This window comes from Clavelina lepadiformis, chromosome 6 (genome assembly GCF_947623445.1).
Source record: "Clavelina lepadiformis chromosome 6, kaClaLepa1.1, whole genome shotgun sequence".
NCBI classification, from domain to species: domain Eukaryota; kingdom Metazoa; phylum Chordata; class Ascidiacea; order Aplousobranchia; family Clavelinidae; genus Clavelina; species Clavelina lepadiformis.
In genome coordinates, this window is record NC_135245.1 from 1,542,126 (window position 1) to 1,560,750 (window position 18,625).

At 38.1% G+C, this 18,625-nt stretch overlaps 3 protein-coding genes across 4 annotated transcripts; 2 read left to right on the forward strand and 1 right to left on the reverse strand.

Annotated features, from left to right (window-relative positions):
- LOC143463285 (uncharacterized) lies at nt 1–4,992 on the reverse strand. The gene is made up of 7 exons (XM_076961727.1): nt 4,792–4,992; nt 4,406–4,552; nt 4,192–4,320; nt 2,725–4,003; nt 2,353–2,455; nt 2,020–2,212; nt 1–1,867 (listed from the first exon to the last, which is right to left on the reverse strand). The coding sequence occupies exons 1-7, from the start codon at nt 4,847–4,849 to the stop codon at nt 393–395; spliced, it is 3,384 nt and encodes a 1,127-aa protein (XP_076817842.1). The 5' UTR covers nt 4,850–4,992; the 3' UTR covers nt 1–392.
- A 3,593-nt stretch (nt 4,993–8,585) lies between these two features.
- Nucleotides 8,586–10,794, forward strand: LOC143462348 (uncharacterized). Of its 2 annotated transcripts, XM_076960477.1 has the most exons (7): nt 8,586–9,049; nt 9,139–9,304; nt 9,373–9,517; nt 9,617–9,663; nt 9,752–9,827; nt 10,223–10,372; nt 10,428–10,794. In XM_076960477.1, exons 1-6 carry the CDS (start codon nt 8,922–8,924, stop codon nt 10,324–10,326), a joined length of 666 nt encoding a protein of 221 aa, XP_076816592.1. In that variant the 5' UTR covers nt 8,586–8,921; the 3' UTR covers nt 10,327–10,372; nt 10,428–10,794. The 2 variants fall into 2 exon arrangements, with proteins under 2 accessions (XP_076816592.1, XP_076816591.1); XM_076960476.1 differs by having other exon boundaries at nt 10,223–10,794.
- Nucleotides 10,795–15,228: 4,434 nt separating this feature from the next.
- LOC143463050 (baculoviral IAP repeat-containing protein 8-like) lies at nt 15,229–17,347 on the forward strand. The gene is made up of 5 exons (XM_076961408.1): nt 15,229–15,687; nt 15,805–15,855; nt 15,948–16,202; nt 16,329–16,640; nt 16,753–17,347. The coding sequence occupies exons 1-5, from the start codon at nt 15,635–15,637 to the stop codon at nt 17,180–17,182; spliced, it is 1,101 nt and encodes a 366-aa protein (XP_076817523.1). The 5' UTR covers nt 15,229–15,634; the 3' UTR covers nt 17,183–17,347.
- Nucleotides 17,348–18,625: the final 1,278 nt, after the last annotated feature.

The window sequence follows — 18,625 nt, forward strand, 5'->3', positions numbered from 1 at the left end:
AGAAAAATATACCACCAAGCGGTTGGTGTGCTGTGTTCTAAACATCTTTAAAATGTTGAAAGGTGAAATGTAATTACACAATAAAAGCACGAAACACTTTTCATGGATTAGAGCTTCAGAAATCACTTTGATTAGGGAAGTATCACCAAAGACTTCTACGTTAAAACACAAAGTGCGTTATGACGAAAGATACTTTATTACAATCCACAAATGAAACAAGCTTATGACACAGAAAAGGAATAGTATATCTGAATAAAATATAAGAGTGAAGCGCAACCCGTAATCTTACTACCCAGGTAGGAGTAATACGCGATGCCCATGAAAACAGTTATTCAATATACAATAGGTTTTGCTAACCTAAAACCTGTTTCGGTGGAAAAGGTTGAAAGGTTTCACAAAACAGAGGAGGCTTGGGCCGTTTTCGTGTTTGGTGCGCTCTGGTTTGAAGTTTGGGAAACTTGTTTCAATCTTTTTCGGTTTTTCTTTTGTGAGTATTTGACCCTGGCACACTTTGCTTTAAACGCTTTCACGAGTCGAGGAATCACATCCGTGTATATGATCGGGTTGATTGAGCTGTTGATCGGGAGTAATATCACGGCTGATGCGGCGTAAGCTGCAGGTTCCAATGAAACACCTGCCATGCTTAGAAACGTCATGATGCAAATAGGAAGCCAACAACACATGTCGGTTAATATAAGAGCGGTGATCTTTCGTTGTGTGTGCCGTTGTCTGCGTTGTTGTGCTTCTGAGTTGCTTTGGTCAACTCGCTGTTTTGTCGTTCGCTTGAACACAGCTGTGTAGCAAGCAGCAATGTAGACCATCGCCACAAAGTTAAAAGTGATCACAACCGATGACAAAGTGTTGATATCAGACGTGTCTCCTGTGGTTCTGTAAAACCTAGGAATACACAAACCACTTGAACTGTAATAACCGAAATATCCTTTCACTTTTGGCGCTTCGTCCGGGAAAGTTATGGTTAGATAATCTGCCAAACCATACCAATCATTTGGTAAATGTTCTGATGAATTCGCTCCTTTCAAAATCGTGATCCTTTGAGCAAATTTCTTCAAGTCAGAAAACGAAAGAATATCAGTGAGAAAGAATTTGTTGTTTTCGATCCACATACTAGTAATCATATCACGTGACAGTGAAGCGGCCAATGGCAAAACTGCAACCGTAAGCGAAGTACACCAGACGAGTAACAACCAGATTGCCAACATGCGTAGCCTTATAAACCGACTTTGGTAAGGCCAGTATATCATGTACAGACGATAACTAGCAAGACAAACCAAGGTCAGCACGGAAGTTTCACTTGATAAAGCGACTAATACTCCAATTAACTGGCAGGTTTGTCCACTCCGCCATGATTTATCGTTCAAGCAATATTTACCGGAAAATATCACAGTTTCAATAACGATTATAAGCAGGGCGATGCCCATGAGAAAATCCGATATGGACAGGTTCAAAATCAGTAGTTTGTTCACATTTCCAACACTTGACTTCCCTGAGGATCCGAACGATTTAAAGTCCAGTGACCTTATGGTCCAAATTGCAACAAGAGCGTTACCAACGAGAGCGCACAACGCCATGAACCAGATAAGAATTCGAAACGCGAGCAGCTTGATGAGTTCTTCTCTTGACGAGATACCGGTTTGTATGAAGTAAGATTCAGGACACTCATCCGACTGGTCGTCACAGTCCGGTTTACCGTCGACTACTTTTGTCCTCGGAACAAAAAGCGGTTTTCCATTTTCGCAATAAAAATGTGTGTCTGTGCTGCAGTTCTTTTCATCAGTGTAATCGAGACAATCAGCCACCAAGTCGCATTCTTTGTCCTTTGAAACGCTGACTAATTTTCTTCGACCACCTGTAAGAAATGATTCATCAAGCCTACATATGTAAATTTACATATTCATAATTTGCAAAAATTTACAATTTGGTTAGCTTGGTTAAAATATATATCAAAGCATTAAAATTTCATTAACATAATTTTAAGGAAAGACAAATAGTTGCACTTGCCTAGCGGCCAGTGTATATCTCCTGCATCACATTTAATTCTATCCGGGCAGTATTTTTCGTCAAGACCACTCTCTAAACATTCTAGAATGCCATTACAGACCGACCAGCCAAATATAACCTCAAGAAGATGTTTACATCTGCGTGAAGTGAACTCCAAAGGGATAGAACCAAATTTGAAATTGGGAATATTTGTCTTGAAAAAAAAGAACGTTCACATTACAGAAATTTTTACATCTTGAAAAACTTTCTTCGAAACGTTGCTAATTAGTGTCCTTTAAAAAAGAATTGCTTTGTTTAACTTTTAACAACGTCAAGAAAAAAAGCTATGTTTACTTCATTCAGAGGAATTTCCTTGCAAACTCGCGGCTTGTCAGTGCAATTGGCTTCATCGCTGCATTCGTCTTCAAACTTGCCGCATTCAACAATACCGTTGCATCTAATGCAAAACAAAGAATGCGTGCGAAAGGTCTAATTGGAAGGAAGTCCATTTCAGGTGCAAAAAAGTTCATGTAAGACAATCATACAAGACAAACAATTATGGATACCAAACAATTGCAGATAATCTTCAATTTCATAGCAGATTTCAACGAATAAGCATAAGTGGTTGGATGAAATATTTTATAAAAGATTTAATTGACATTTCCATTGAAGTGTTCACATTGAAGTTTTAAGATAAAAGAAACGCAAATACATCAAAAACTTTACCTTATTGCTTCACGGGGACCTAACATCGTTAAAGGTACAGGCAGATTTAAGATCTCAAGAAGTGCCTTTTCATTTGTTTGAATATCCGGACAGCGGAAGTCAGTAGCGATTGACGTAGTCCCAGCAGTTCTTTGATCTGTGCAAGCTTTTTCATCCAGTCCAGACAGCGGACAATCAATAACACCATCGCATATCTTCTTCTTAGATAAACAAACTTCATCTTCAGGACACAACAGTTCTCCGGGTCCACATTGCGAACATTCGTTGGAATCGAATCCATAACAAACTCGTTCACAGACCTGGTTAGTTTGCTTGTGTTGATATTGAAAGCAAAGACATTCGTCCGTTAGATCTGGGCAATCCACGACACCATCGCAGATTTGTCGCGGTGCAATCACAGTTTTGTTGTTTAGACACCGGGCACACTGAAACGTGTCGTTTCTGTAGCAAATATCTGAGTTGTCATTGCAAGATGAGTATGAACTCTCAAGGGTCCACTGTGGTATAACACAATAACGACTGTAATCTGCAGTTACTTTAGATTCACATTTAAATCCGGTTATCGAAGTAATGTCGTCCGAAAAATCTGAACAATCGCGATATTGGTCGCACGAATACTCCCGATTGATGCATTTTCCGGTTTCATTTCCCGAACACCGAAACATCCTAGGTTCCTCACAATTCTCAATCTCGTCACTGCAGTCTCCGCAGTGGTCTATGCTGTCACAGAGATATGACGTTGGTATACATCTCTTCCTGTTATGACATAAGAATTCGTGAGTTTGACAAGATTCGTTAGAATACAGATCTCCTTCATCGCTCCAGTCAAAACAGTCGTTCAGTTTATTTCCGCGCCAAGAACGGGAAATGCAACGACCGTTCACTTGGCAACGAAACTCCAGTGTCGAGTTGCACAGCAGCGGGCCAAGCTCATCTGCCCCGTCGTTGCAGTCTTCAAACTTGTCCATGACACGGTATCTTGGAATGCATCTGCCTTGTTTCGGACAAAGAAATTCGGTCTCGTTGAAACAATCACTAAACGGCGTTCTTTCGTCATCGCCCGCCAAGCAGTCTTGTGCCCCGTCCATGACCCAATCTCTGGGAATACAACGACGTGGTTGATTCCCGGTTACGTCACAAGCGTATTCGAGATCGTTACATGAAGGCAACATAGTTTGTTCATCGCTTGTATCTCGTACGGTGTTGCTGCTACAGTCGTCGTTTCCATCCATTACTTTCCATCTCTCAATGCAGAGTTTTGTTTTCGCGCAAGTGAACTCTGCTCATAAACAAGTAAAAGACTAAACAAAAAATTAGTAAGTGTGTGTGTAGATCTAATTAGTTGCTGACATTTCATACGAAAAATTAATTGCAAAATAAAGAAGGCCGTTTAACAATCGGCAAATTTAAATGCTTGAAGTACAGCTGAATCATTTTCCGTATGACAAACAATCCGCTTCCACTCACCCTTTTCCGACATACAGCGAAGTATGATTCGGTAAAGCTTACACCCTTTTTCTTTAATTTTTCTTGAATGAGGCACGCACTGGTTAGAAAGGCGACATCGTAGTTCGCTGTCGGTACAGTTCAGTAAGCCTGTATTTACAACATACGTTAAATGCTCCGATAAGTTCGCGATACAACCGTAACAGCACAAGACTTTGTCGGATTTTTGGCGTACCCAAATGCTCGTCACTTTTGTCGTCACAATCATAATCGACATCTCTCACGTCCGATCTCAAGATGCATTTTGATCCGTCTTTGCAAAGAAACAAGCCATCCTCTTGCCTGCATGCTCTGTACAGCAACTCCTCGTTGTAGCCACAAACTGAATGTAAATAGACATTACATGACCATGTTTGAACCCAGGTTTGCTATGAACATGTTTCAGTCTAAACTTTACATCACATTCTTTGGTAATCAAACTTTGCTCTCTCTACTCAAGTGGTCTGTAATTTGTAATCGCGGGAACAATCTGCTTTTGCCAACAGCGTGACATTGATAATAATGCAACAACTGTAAATAGCAAACTTATTTACAGTTTTCATCTTAAAAACAAGTACTCACCTTGGTAAAAAACAATAAAAAACAAAATCTCCAAGCGTATTTTTTTAGTAGGTAGCATTTTTACAAAAACGCAACAAGACTAAACCAGCTGCACTGAGAACTTTCTGCTTTCGTTTAGAAACTAAAATTTTATGACGTTCTACAGCAGCAAACGTTGTGGTAGTGTGGAAAGACCAAGCGGCCAAACGTGCTCTATCTGTTGGAAGTATATGCAATGACTCTAACATTGGATGTTTTTCACATGTTGCGTAAATGCACGTATATGCATAATCCGTCTAAAATGACAAACTACCGCAAATGTATAAAGTCTCTCAGTAGTACACGTTTAAACTCCTACTATAGTGACATGTCTTCACTTTAAAACTGTTGGAGCAGTTTTACCTAATATTGTTCCAAGTTACTTTTTGAGTCATAAGAACAACGTTTTCTTGGCATCACAAATAAACCGTTGTTTAGAATCACATCACGCTCATGAAGATCTCATCTTAAGTCACAGCATATTATGAAAAACAGTTTTTGCGTTATTGAAAATAGTGCCATCAATACGTTTCGTTCCACATTATTTAAGCTCAGTTTTTATGTTTGCAAGCAACACAACCAGGTATATCCTAAACCTAGCTTCCTTGGTGCTTGTATGAGAGAACCACGATACTTCGGATAAGGCGTTCCACGTCACAATGGAGTAATGTTAAATCATTTTTATTAAAACTTTATACCTCCACTACGAATCAGTGTAAAGTTTGCAAGCATGTCTGGTTTGCTGAAAACAGCAAAATGAAAAAAGTAAATTTATTAGTGAAACTGAGTTTTTAAAATTACACGTGTAAGATCATACTGTAGTTCATGTGCAACTACCCAAAATTAATTTGCATTTTTATTGTTGAAGACCGTAGTTATACAATACTTAGATGAGTGTAGTTTTAGCAATAGTTAGAGCAAGTAGTTATAGGAATACTTTGATAAGCAAATGATAAATTTGACCAGCAGTTTGTCAGGCGGCAATATTGGTTTTATTTACATTTTGGCACATGGTCGGCGATGGCTCGGCCATTCTGTCCGCGGTATCCTGTACAAAGCGGTCTTCTACATTGGGGAAGTGGTTTACTTCGAAAACTGCAACGATGAAGTTAAGGAAAAATATCTCGACATTAAATTTAGAGAAAGAACCCCAAAGTTCATATACTGAACCGCAAGTGGAAGATATCCATGCCGCGGGTTACACGGATTGTCTTGGCGTTGCCAAACCCTGTACAAGTGAGACCATCTAAACGGCAAATGGCCGTCCTAAGATTTCCCACTAGCATGCGCTGACGTGCTAATGCTTTTCAAAAGGCTTTTCGTTTTTCGCTGGTTTTAATTTTTTTAATTCATTAAATAAATACCAAATCTCTGTAAAACTTATACTGTCCGAGACGATCCCAAGCATGTACGAAGTTAACTTGGTACCGGGGGCGACTTCAGACACTTGACGGATGAACAGGTAAGGTTTTTTATAAGGACTTTCGGTTTCCTGAAACAAACGACCCTGCTACATATTTTCGACAAAGCTTCATTGTTTACAGCGAAAAAGCTTTGATGGATTTCAAACGTAATTTGAAAAAATACGGGCTATTTTCAAAAAAACCGTCCGATCCATCCCCGGTCTCTCCAAACCAAATTTTGCTTGACACGGATTGTAATCAATACAACATACAACAATTGCTCAGTTAGCGTAGGCCTACACTGTTACTGAATCGGTGGCGTAATAAGGAAGATGTGCATGAATTAAGAAAGTAGAAAATCAGAATATGCTTGGACAGAAAGATCGCTTTCAAACTTCAGAAGTAGAAAGCAAAACTCGCTTGGTCCGGTCAATTGCAGTCATCGCACGTATTATTTCCTGGAGTTTATTTCTTTAGTTGTCGGTTCCAGGTCGTTTCAACCCAAGGACGATTAAACCCAGAACGATCTACTTTAAACTGAAGATTTTCTTAATCAATTCTTTGAGCGACCACACCAATAACAACACAAGACTTAGTTGTTCGTTCATATATACAGTAACGGCCGTAACAGGAATCGTCGCAATCTCGAAAAAATAGACTAACTAAAACAACCGCATTGCAATTTCCTACCTTATCTAGCCGCACTATGAACCAATTAGGCTTACCGAGACGTGGTTATATCCTCAAACCGTGAAAACGCAAAACAAATTTTGTATAAAACTTTATGCGTTGACTCAATTTTAGGTTGTTTGCCATATTCTGCGTAAAGGCACATATTTCTGCGCTTATATGCTCTAGTCCAGGGATCACCAAACTACGGCCCGCGGGCCAGATCCGACCCGCAAGATTAATTTGTCCGGCCCGCCTCACCTTTTCAAATTAGCTCGCTTCATAAAAGTCCTCATAAACTCTTTCCAAAAAATGCGGGTTCTTCCACCATAGATTGATAATTAGAATGACAATTTTCTGACGATTCAACTCAAAAGGTTAATCACACCCACTGCGTCAACCGCCACCAATCGGATAGACCGTCCGTTGTATATAATGACGGTCATTATTTGAAACATTTCCTATAGTGCATCGTAATACAATAAAACCCAAACATGAAAAAAGATCAATTTCTTACTCGGGTTAGACAATCGTACTTGGTAACTGGTTAGTAGGTTATTACCACTTATCAGCATAAGATCGTTATGTTTTCAGAACGATCAAGTCAAAAAAACACCTTCAAATCCTCTTTTAAACCACTATGTTGTAATGTGAAGTTTAACAAATGTTTTCCGGCGTTATGTCATAATAATGAAGAAAGAGACAATTTCACCAAAAGTAGGTCACGTGGCTCGTTGTTAGCTTTGAGATCGACGGTTAGGTTAGGAGAAAGGGTAGGCGAAAAGTTAAATTTAGCTATTTAATGGTGTAATTACAATTAAATTTAAATTTAGAAGCTACTGTAGATTTCGATTCAAAGGTTTAGGTTACTATATGCTTTAACATTCAATTTAGGTGAAAACAAGACGAGAACGAGAAACAGCGAAACATTCTACGCACGATTTCAATCGCGAGCGAGTTCAATCGCAAAAGAACCAGGGAATTACCCCGGGCGTCAGTACGTTAAATATTTGAATTCGCTTCATCATCTGTGAATATTGATATAGGCACACTGCAAATAATATTGCAACATATCCATGACGTGTTTAATGCTTTCCAAGGAATTAAAATTTATTTTGATATTTCACTGCTATAGTCTCTGTCCAAAAATGATGTAGTACCACTTTTGCCAATTTGTGGGTATATGAGGAAATATTCAAGTCTAGCGTGCGACGTGCTCGTCCATTAGACTCTCTACGACGTTTAAAATTGCAGATGAAATGTGCGGTAAGAAGATTCATGTCTTGAACATTAATGTTAAATTTTGTCAAATATTGGAGCTGTGTTTTGACAAGCTCCTCACGGCTAAAAGTCTCTAAAAGCAACAAGTTTAACCTTGTACATTAATTCATATTTTCTTTGGACTTATCACACAAACAAGTATCTATATTATTATCGGCGTCAATTCTACCAAGCTAAGAATATTGCAAAAAAGAATTCCCCTGATAAGAAATGCGCTTTAACAATTCTTTTGTAACAGTTCTTACGCAAATAACTTAGTGTTTGCACAGACCAAACAAAGATTAGTATAATATTTGTTGAGCGCTGTAATCATATAGTCCTAGCAGGGAATATCCCGCATATACTTGCCCGGGGCAGCCTATACAAATGACGAGATGAGCGTGTGGCAGTGTCTCATTATAATGGCAGCGGTGAACAGATCAGTCGCGAGCGCAGAGAGCTGTTGAATTTGTAACAATCATGTTATATCTTTGGGATTAGCTGCTTTCAGAACCAGAGGTTAGGATAGTGCGTGTAAACACAATGGTTTTGAAACAACAAATATAAGAAGCATCAAAAAATGTAAAGGAACTAGACAATTGAAAAAAAACTTAACAGTGCGTTGCAGAGTTCAGTGTTAACCATCGCTAGCTCATCCAGTGACCGGTTTAAACGAACAAGACGAGGCCCCGGTTGATTAATGTTTGTGCTTAAAAACATTGTAACGTTAACCTATTTACGTTATATTTTATTTAGCGATAGTTTTCATTTATAGTTATCATGTCCATGTCCGGTATATTACACATTTTCGTTCCGTTTGTTTTCTTTTGTCTGTTTTTTGTCGTAGTGGTATCCTCTATAGCTATAGAAAACAATATCCTGGAAAATCATAACACAAACACCACCAAGTAAGCTTTAAAATAAAGTAGTTTAAAGTTTAACGATATGTCAGGTATAGACGTTATTTGCTTAATAATTTTATGTTGCTTTTATACAGAGCGCTAACCACTAAAAAGTTAAACGACTCTAACGATGACGACTATTATTCTACGTACGACGATTTATTCTACGATAACGAAAAGCAAAATATAAAAGACATCGTAAATTCGGAATTCGATAGACGTAGAGACGAGATCGAACAAATGCAATACAAAGAAATCGAGGTATGGACAAATAGTAACTGACCACTTTGTTATCTCGAACAAACGTTTTAACACAAAGTTGTTGACAGCGATACATTTGGAAAGACGCGCGCTGTGATTGGAAGAGTTCTTTGGTTGAATCTCACGGCTTCTACGATCCTTTCCTTGGTGGCTGCAGAGACTGTTCGTCAAGTTGTCCCGAGAAAGACTTCCTATGCTACCACAAATGCAAATGTGAGTACTGTGGCGCTCTTTGCTGATTTATCAGCTTGCTGTTGTTTCTTAAACACTGTTTTGACACTAAGTGACGTTTCATCTTATGTTGTTGTGCAGTTTACACATTTAAGAAATTTCTCAAAAAACACGACGAAGAAAACCAGGTAAGAAACTCAAGGAAAAAACAGTAGGTAGTATTTTCCATACATACAATTATGAGAAACATTGACAGTATCTAATTTTACTTCGCAGAGAACACACCAAAGCCTAAATTTACAAGTTCATGTACTTCAGGTCTTATTGCCTTTATGCTTCTTCATAAACATAGGTAAGATTTCACGCGATTGTGATTCGACAGTTACTACAAACATAAATATGAAAACCATAATTCTTCAATTTCTAGTGAGATGGAGTTAATTATAAGTTGTCGATGACTAGGGCATTGTACGATGCTCAATTTATATTAGCTGAGAGTAACCGCAAACTCAAACATAAAGATAAGGACAAAATTGCAGGTGCTAGGAGCAATTAGCAAAATAAGCAAGGTTTGGCTGTTTTGCTGGTTCTGCGTGAACATACATAGTAACGAACCATTATGGGACGATGATGTAGTTGCTAGCGTATGCCATGCTGATGAGCTTATTAGGTTGTAGCCTACTGCATCGTTAAATACCGTAACAATATCTCCTACCTATTAACAACGAACATACAACGTTGTTCTAGGATTGCTGGTATTTTGCTCGGAGAAATACAAGAAAAAAATGAAAAGCTTCAACCGACGAATCCACGGAAACGCACAAGGCGATGTTGACCACGGCATGCTTTAGCAATGGACATAGACTGGAGCGGAGTGAACAAATTTTATTCACGTCTTTCACGACATTATTCTCTTTTCACGACATTATTCTCTTTTCACGACATTATTCTCTTTTTACGCCATTGTCGTTTATTTTTGAATTTGCATTGCGCTTGCAGTGAATTATTATTAGTCGAAACGTTTGAAGTAGGATTACGTCATTGTGGCAAAAAATTTGTTACCTCTGCTCCGTTTTTAAACTCTGTAAAGCTTTTGGTTACTTGATACATTTCACACACGAATTGTGACGTCAGGATCCTATTACTGTAATTGTTGTAACTTTTAATTCTACTGTATTTGAACTGTTTTAATCTCTTCATTCACTTATCACCACTCTTTGCCTCCATCGCACCAGAGGCCTGTATATAAACTTATTCTTGGAAGATCGCTTGTACGTTCCCTGTATATCGTTGCCAATAAAGGTTTTCGGCGGATTTTCTACCCACAGTGGTTGGTGTGGTAGCGCACAAGTGATAACTGGTATCATATACATGACAGAATAAATACCGACATTCCCGTTACATTGTCACTTCAACTTGCCAGATCTTACGTTGGAAGACTATTTGCCAATACAAAAGGCCTTCCCACAACGCCGTATGTTTACATTGTTTAGATACAACATTTTTCAAAACTTTAGAGTTTAGGTGAAACGACGGGTGCTTTATATTTAAGAATCGCAAATGACACGGTTCATGCAGCACCTTGCTCGTAATTAATATCGTTTAACGATAAGTGAATGATTAAGTACGGTAAGTAAGACGCTGAAGGACAAATATGTTGCATGAACTTAATTACGTATATTTTCTATATGATAATTATGAATGAAACTCCAAAAGAGATCTTTTTGCCCCTTTACCTTCATGAGATTGGGAGTGCAACCATGGTAAAAGTTTTTCAATTTCCTTTACAGAACAAATTGTGTATGTCGGTTACTTATCGAGTAAGATTTTTCCTTGTCCGGTGCAAAACTATTTTCAAATACAAAAAACAGAAGCAGCTTAAATACAAATATGTTTATAAAAAAAATTTAAACTGCAAATTCTAGTAACTTGGTTTTAATTATTTTAGGTTTGGGTATAAGTTTCATGATATGTACGTTTCTTACTAAGTTTCTTAATCGATCAAAACATGAACTAGTTTTAAACTTAAATTCACTGTTGACTAAAGGCCAAATTTTTCAGAAAGGAAAGATGTCTACTCATTACCATTAAGGTCACTAATAAGATTACTATACTACCTTAGTATTACCATTAGACTAATACCACCACCACCACCTATTAATTAATACTGTTACCTTACTATTACCATTAGATTACCATTTGCATTAACGTCTTGTGTGTAGTTCGTATTTTTTTTGGAAAAAAAGCTTCCAATTGTGGATATCTGAAAACAATTTTTAAACACTTGGGGCCGCTTGCGACGTTGCTGTAGAGCCGTTAAATTGGTCCGTCTTGGTGGTGCAACTTTATTTACCATCGACAAATAGATCGGTTACAAAGCGACGGTCGCGGTTGATAAAGCCGAGTTCTAACCACAATATATCTGGGAATTCACCTATCAATACCCCAAAGCTAAACTGAACTGTTACGGCAAACGGTTAAAAATAAGTTGAAATAATTACACAAGTAAACACAATCAGATTTTGATCAACGCAACAAGCTGACTTGCGATAATGCGACCGTGGGTATCAGCAACCCTGAACAATCAAATTCATAATCAAAAAAGCACATTTGCTCGTTCATTGATTGCAGTGGTTTGTGATCGCGTTTTCTTTTTATTGAACTACAACGGTTACCTACGTACTTTTTGTTTCGGATAGTTAATGAAAAAAATAACCAATATTGATTAATTATGAATATTTTTAAGCAAAACCATAGCGAAGATCGTATGAATACGTTATTTGAATACATATCACTCAAGTACGTTATACATTCGTAATAGTTCAAACAATAAACGTAAGTATGTAGTATGGTAAAACTTTGTAGATGGCATTATGGTCCATTGCCAAACAGAAATTCAATTTGTAGTGTACATTAGAGCAGGAAAAACATTTCTTGTTATAAAACCGGCTCGGTACGGATTACGGGTAAGTCCTGACGGGTACTTCCCCTGGGTAAGTGAGAAAGAAATCAAACACAGCTTATGAAACGGGAAGAAGCATTGCTGTAAGCATTTCTATCTTAAGTCCGTATGTCCACACTATAACGACAGCCCTAAGCATTACATATACAAATCAGTGATAGTTACTGCTGTAACACTAAACAGGTCAACACACAACCATTTGCACCGTTGATCAGCAGGTTCCACTTGTTAAAGGTTTGGCGCAACATAAGTATTTATTCAATTTAGTATTGTAGGTCTTTACTCTTCAAGACAAATCGAATTACCAAATATTAAAATTACGCAATAACAATGCTTACATGCTTTAAAACGGGAAGGCTACTGCCATTACGCAACAAAATCACTTCAATGGCAACCGTGCGTGAACAGCGTGACTGGTTGACCACAGTTAATGTACAATGCCACGAAAGGATATTTGAACAGTTACCCTTTGCTAGTACGTTAAATATGCTGTTGGCGTTATTGTTATCAATATCATTATGTTTCGTCAATGCTTTGTGTGGAATAAGATCTTAGATCACAATGTTAATATCAACTTGACGGATTGCAGCTCGCAAATACCAGATGGTGAATAATTGCCAGCGGATAAAAGTGAACCTAGTATAATTGAATAGCTATGGAACATATATATATGGACGCTTTATCAGGGAAACCAAACGCGAAGTAATGAATACAATCTTCAGCGGCTGTATTTATAATGGTACAGGACATCACGTGCAAATGACTGTAGAAAAATCACTACAACAGGCCTATTCTAAGAACGAAAAATGGCAAACAGGAGCGAAACTAAACTTGCGTAACAATTAAAGCTAGTATTGATGAGTTCTTAGAGCTTATTTAAGAGGGTTAATATGCTCTTTCCATTTTCGGTGTAACGGTATTCTCTATTTTCGTATAAGACTTCTTAAATTTAGCCTTTAGCCTTCTTTAGATCATGACGTCTGTGTAAACACTATTTACTAACAGCGTCCGAGGGGAATTCCCTGGTTCTTGCCGAAACTCAATCGCGTGATACTGCAGAGGATTGCGCAACCAAGATGGACCAGTTCTAAAACATTCTGCTAAAAATAAACACCTTCGCAGTTCCACAAATGGTTTCACTTTTTGTTTACCTTCTTTAACTTCAAGCAAGCTGCGTTTAAAAGATACGAGTGACAGGAAGTAAAAAAGTACATTTCGTTTTTCCTGAAGAGCATTATTTTTATTGCGAAGAAACACACCTGATAAAATCCCAAATAAAAATAGTCTCAACAACTTTCATACAGTCTTGAATAAAATTTTAGCCGAAATGATAAACCGAGAATTTCAAACATCGCCAAGTAATAATAAAGCGTAATAAAAACCAGAAAACCCAAATGTAATTTACGTACAATTATGGTCAGATGACACGTCGCGTGTGAGATACAAGTTCGCTATTGGTGTCGCAATCAGCCATTCTCGTTATCAAACCAGGATGAAAGAACACGCATTGTTAGAAAATGTTATACGTTGACTTTTATGAAGCGAGCCAGTTTGTAACTTGTACGGTATTGATTTTAACTTTTTCTGTATTAAGATTACATGATATTTAATCACATTACACAATACAAAGGTAGCATATAAGACTTCCTGGCTTAAAGGGGGTTGCCCCAAAACAGTAAACTAACCCGCTAGGCAAGTCATACCGTAACAACGGGTTGAACGAACTTTAATTACAAAACACAATCGTGTGGTTTTAACGTTTCTAAAGCATGCGGAAAATTGACACTGGGAGAACTTTTGAATTGAAAAAATCTCACATGACACTACCAAGCGCGATTTTATTTGCGTAACTAAAACCCACAAAGAAGTTACACATTTTGAGTTTGTGAAAGCCACTCAGGTAATGTCCCAGGTGTCTGATGATAGTGTCACCTAATTTCACGTTTGGTAATTCTTTGTATATTAACCATGCTGACAGGCGTGTGACACTGCACATTGGTATGTATTTAGTTGTATAGTTAGATGTATTTTCCACGATGTGTTTTTAGATTTATATTAAGATGTATTCCACCCGTATTGTTGTGGCCATAATGTGTGACTGCGTGTTTATGTAGTATTAGTAATTCATCGATCTGCCACTTGTGACGCCTTTTATTGTTAGTAAGTTTTCTACACACATACACGGTTTACTCGTTTACCCATAACTCCCCCCGAGGTATGTTACGCTGCCCGCAATTTCCAATCTCACACCCTAATGATAATAAATTGATTACGCTGTGGTTTGTTGGAGAAGAGTTGTTTCAGTCTATATTTGGTTTTAATACAAGAAAGACTTTTGTTTTTATTAAATAATGCTCATAAAAGATAGGAGAACAGAAACCGGCTAATCGACTAGCCGTAAAAGCGGGAGGTTTCCCGGCCAAGGAAAATCTTGGTTACAATAGTATGCATAGCAACGATATAACGAGCATATACTTCGTTGGGTTATAGATTAATTTGAAAATGTATTTCGCCATACGTTCAATTGCGAAAGCGTACTGTATAAACAGTAAATTTTAAACGAACAATTGTCAACAAAATAAACGCACACACGTCCTACTTCCCTATTTCAGTATGTATGTTATGTCTATTCTAAAATTTGAAAATTATTGCAGTACACAGTAACAGCTGCGTCAGTTCCCTAAAGGCAGTAAGTAAAATGTAGAGACATATGTTTCAACTTCAACATGATGATGATTTGTCAGATTGGACGGGCGGGGAGAGACTGGGACAAAAATATTCAAAAATTAAAAACTTGACTTCTCGGCCAGAAGCCTAAAATAGCCTGCATTCAGCCTTGCAGTAATAAAGCAACCACTTTCACATACTTGTGCAACGCCTACGGTACATTCTGTGGAAATATTATGATTTATTACTTTATGAACATAGTGAAGTTACAGTCAGTAGTGCAACACAAAATGCAATGACATACTCAGTGTTTTGTAAGCAAAGGAAATGGAAAGGGGAACAGTTTATTAAAACGATATCTGTTGTAAACGAAAAAGCTTTCATTAAATCCAGATATTGCGTCATCACTCATGGCGTCGGTGCTGGTGCCTCGGGTTCTTCCCTTCGAAACAGATCAATATAAAAACAGCGCGTTACAGCTTTTGACGCCGACAAAAGAAACGCGTATTCCAGTGGGTGCACTTGTGTAAATGGCTTTCCATCAGTCAACGCACCATTTTGTTGCAGGAAAAAATTGTCAAAGGTATGCATTAGTCTAACTTGAAAAGTTTTAAAAAATCTTGTATAATGTAAACTTTCGTGTACACACTCTTTTGCTATTTATCAAGTACAACGTCGTAAAGAAACATTTTTTTCGCAGTTTTGAAAGATCTTTGCCATCTTTCCCAAAAGACTACTTCACTGAGCAAAAGTAAGAAGATATAACTGATTTACAGAGCCGCCGGTCCGATGCTTTTAAGACGCAACCTTTTCTAAACTATTCCCTCTACTTGTTCGTGACAGAGTGCAAGAACAACGCAATAGGATGTTTCCATGTTTCAATCCCTGGACACCAGCCATGGCGACTTTCGACGCCCGATATCGTACTTTCAGCAACTGGCCGGATCGCATACGTGCAACGAAACAAGAGCTCGCCGATGCAGGATTTATTTATTTGAATAAAGGAGACCGCACGAAATGTTTTTACTGCAACGGGGGACTCCAGTTCTGGAGTTACAACGAAGAGCCTTGGTTCGAACACGCAAAATGGTACCCTAAGTGAGTAGAACATGTTTTATAATTTGGACTTCGCACAATGCAATAAATAATCGGTTGCATCAAGTTAAAAGGGTTCCGTAAGTTAACGTTAGTACGTAGCGATAACTTTTTTCTTTCTTATTTCAGCTGCGAGTATCTTCTTCGACGAAAAGGAGTAGAGTACGTCCAAAGCGTTGCAAGTCGGTTTCCCAATCTAAACCGACCAAACACAAACAATCCTGCCCTGCGACCATCTCGGCCATCGGCAAGTAATGCCGTTTGCTGCTCTTCTGGCGACTCTACTAGTTCTTGCCATACATCACGTCCGGCTGAAGCCGACACATATTCTCGCAAGGAAGCGTTTGTAGAGAGAGTGGAAGAAGAAATGTCCTCGGAGATAATAAAACTTGCTTCTCTTATGGGGTTTGAAATGGAATCTATAAGGAGAATCGTAGAAAGGTAATCAAAATACTTTTGAATAGAGTAAAATTGTGACTTTTCATCTACGACAAAGAAAAAAAGCTCTCGCTAGCAACATAGCACCTTATACTTTTTTGATTGAATTTGACAGGAAACTTCATACTTCTGGCGACAAATATACCAACTTGACTAGTCTAGTAGAAGATTTGCAAAAAGATGAACACGAAAGAAATCTTCATGAGGGATTGAAGAACAAACAAGTAGAACAAGATATAGTCAGTTCTAAAAAGCAGTTTGTACTGGAAAATCGTAACAATGAACGAAGAGACGACAATGACAAAAACGAAGGGCCAATGGACACAGAAAATTTAGCTTTTCATCAAAGTTCTGATAAAACAGAAGAACGATTAGAAACTCTCAAGAAGGACGCTTTGTGCAAAGTGTGCCTTGATCGCAATAGCGAATGCGTGTTTTCGCCCTGTCACCATTTGTGTTGTTGTCTGCAATGTGCTTCCGCGCTAAAATTTTGCCCAATATGCAGGGTTGAACTGAAAAAAATTATTAAAGTATATCGTTCGTGATCAGGTCATTATCACGTTGAATTTCTCTGCTATATTTTATACGTTGTATAATATTTTTCTACCTCTACTTTTTGCTAATGTCTGGGCTGCTTTGAATGATATTTATATTTATAGGCTATAACGCTGGGGTTTTATTTATTTATTTTAATAAAAAATGTTACTTAAGTACGGATTTTTAATCTAACACATGTTCACAATCACACGCCTCACTAAAAATGTTGCAAAATAAGCAAGAAGTATCTATATCGACTGCATTAGTAAGACGTTGCCAGGTTTACAAGAAAAAATCGTTTGCTGTCTGACTGAAACATTCATAACGATTTTAAAAGTGCAAGTCCACTACGCTATACTATGGTGTCCCGCCAAGTTCTTTACCCAGGTATCTCCGCTTTAACGGCTAGTCAGGAGCCTGGAACCGTCTTCTCAGCAAGTCGCAACACGAACTACATTCCCCATAAAATCAATTTAATATCACCGCTTGAACAAGTTTGACACCGAATCAGAACACGGTAAACAAGATTCTATCCTGGTCAAACGTCAACGTAGAATGCATCCTGGACTAAGAATCAACACGGCCTAATAAGCGACCAAGGCACAAGATTAGAGAATTGTGATCGGCGTGTTCTGCCTTGAGGGAAGTTAAAGAATACCAGGGAAAAAGCTGACCGTATAGATGTATGAAAGCTATATAAAACAACAAAAGGGTAACAAGCCAATCGCAAACAATCCCTAAAATACAAAACTATTTAGGTTGAGTTCGTGCATAGCAAAACACATTAAATACAAAGCAATTGATACTGTCTGCAAAAGTGCTCAAAAATAATAATATAAACCCGAAAAAAAAACCTAAAACATATGATTGTAATTAGCTGTACAAACATAACGCCACATATTCCAATTCCAAATAGGTTTGTTTAGCGAACGTGAAAATGACAAAGACCTAAAATTGTGCGGTACAGGACTAAACGCTATAAGTAATACATAACGTACACAAAGTATATAGGCCTAGATTGTGATAGACAAACATGAGATTTTCGTGACAGTGGTACCGTTTCAACGTATTGTTTTGTAGCGCTCCACTTGTCGCTGCAACTAGGCTTATATACTGTAATTGGTACGACAAAACAAAGAGTTATACAGTATTTCCAAACATCACTTCATAAACCCAAGGCTGCTTACTACCTTTGAAGTGCAAGTTGGCCACATGCCCACATCTCTTTAGTTATTACTCGCCAGCGACCAGCAAGGACCACCTACCCTACAGTTTAAATGTACTGTATACTCTGCTAGCTATGGCAGATTGTAGGAGAGAAGTTTAGCAGATCAGCATGTCTCGGTCATATAGATCGCACAGTTACGTAATCAAGGCATTACAGTGATTACTAAGTTGGCCAATACTGACACGCATTACGCAATGTAGGCTACGTCACAGCTTCACGAAAC

What these genes read in the sequence shown, in the direction of transcription:
- LOC143463285 (XM_076961727.1), bottom strand. Translation starts at nt 4,849, where the DNA reads ATGCTACCTACTAAAAAAATACGCTTGGAGATTTTGTTTTTTATTGTT. An exon ending in CAAAAGTGACGAGCATTTGG is followed by an intron (nt 4,321 to 4,405) that starts GTACGCCAAAAA and finishes TTGTAAATACAG; the next exon opens with GCTTACTGAACTGTACCGAC. An exon ending in AGGAAATTCCTCTGAATGAA is followed by an intron (nt 2,213 to 2,352) that starts GTAAACATAGCT and finishes TTTTTTTTCAAG; the next exon opens with ACAAATATTCCCAATTTCAA.
- LOC143462348 (XM_076960476.1), top strand. Translation starts at nt 8,922, where the DNA reads ATGTCCATGTCCGGTATATTACACATTTTCGTTCCGTTTGTTTTCTTT. An exon ending in CATAACACAAACACCACCAA is followed by an intron (nt 9,050 to 9,138) that starts GTAAGCTTTAAA and finishes GCTTTTATACAG; the next exon opens with AGCGCTAACCACTAAAAAGT. An exon ending in ATGCTACCACAAATGCAAAT is followed by an intron (nt 9,518 to 9,616) that starts GTGAGTACTGTG and finishes GTTGTTGTGCAG; the next exon opens with TTTACACATTTAAGAAATTT.
- LOC143463050 (XM_076961408.1), top strand. Translation starts at nt 15,635, where the DNA reads ATGGCTTTCCATCAGTCAACGCACCATTTTGTTGCAGGAAAAAATTGT. An exon ending in GCAGGAAAAAATTGTCAAAG is followed by an intron (nt 15,688 to 15,804) that starts GTATGCATTAGT and finishes TTTTTTTCGCAG; the next exon opens with TTTTGAAAGATCTTTGCCAT. An exon ending in ATAAGGAGAATCGTAGAAAG is followed by an intron (nt 16,641 to 16,752) that starts GTAATCAAAATA and finishes TGAATTTGACAG; the next exon opens with GAAACTTCATACTTCTGGCG.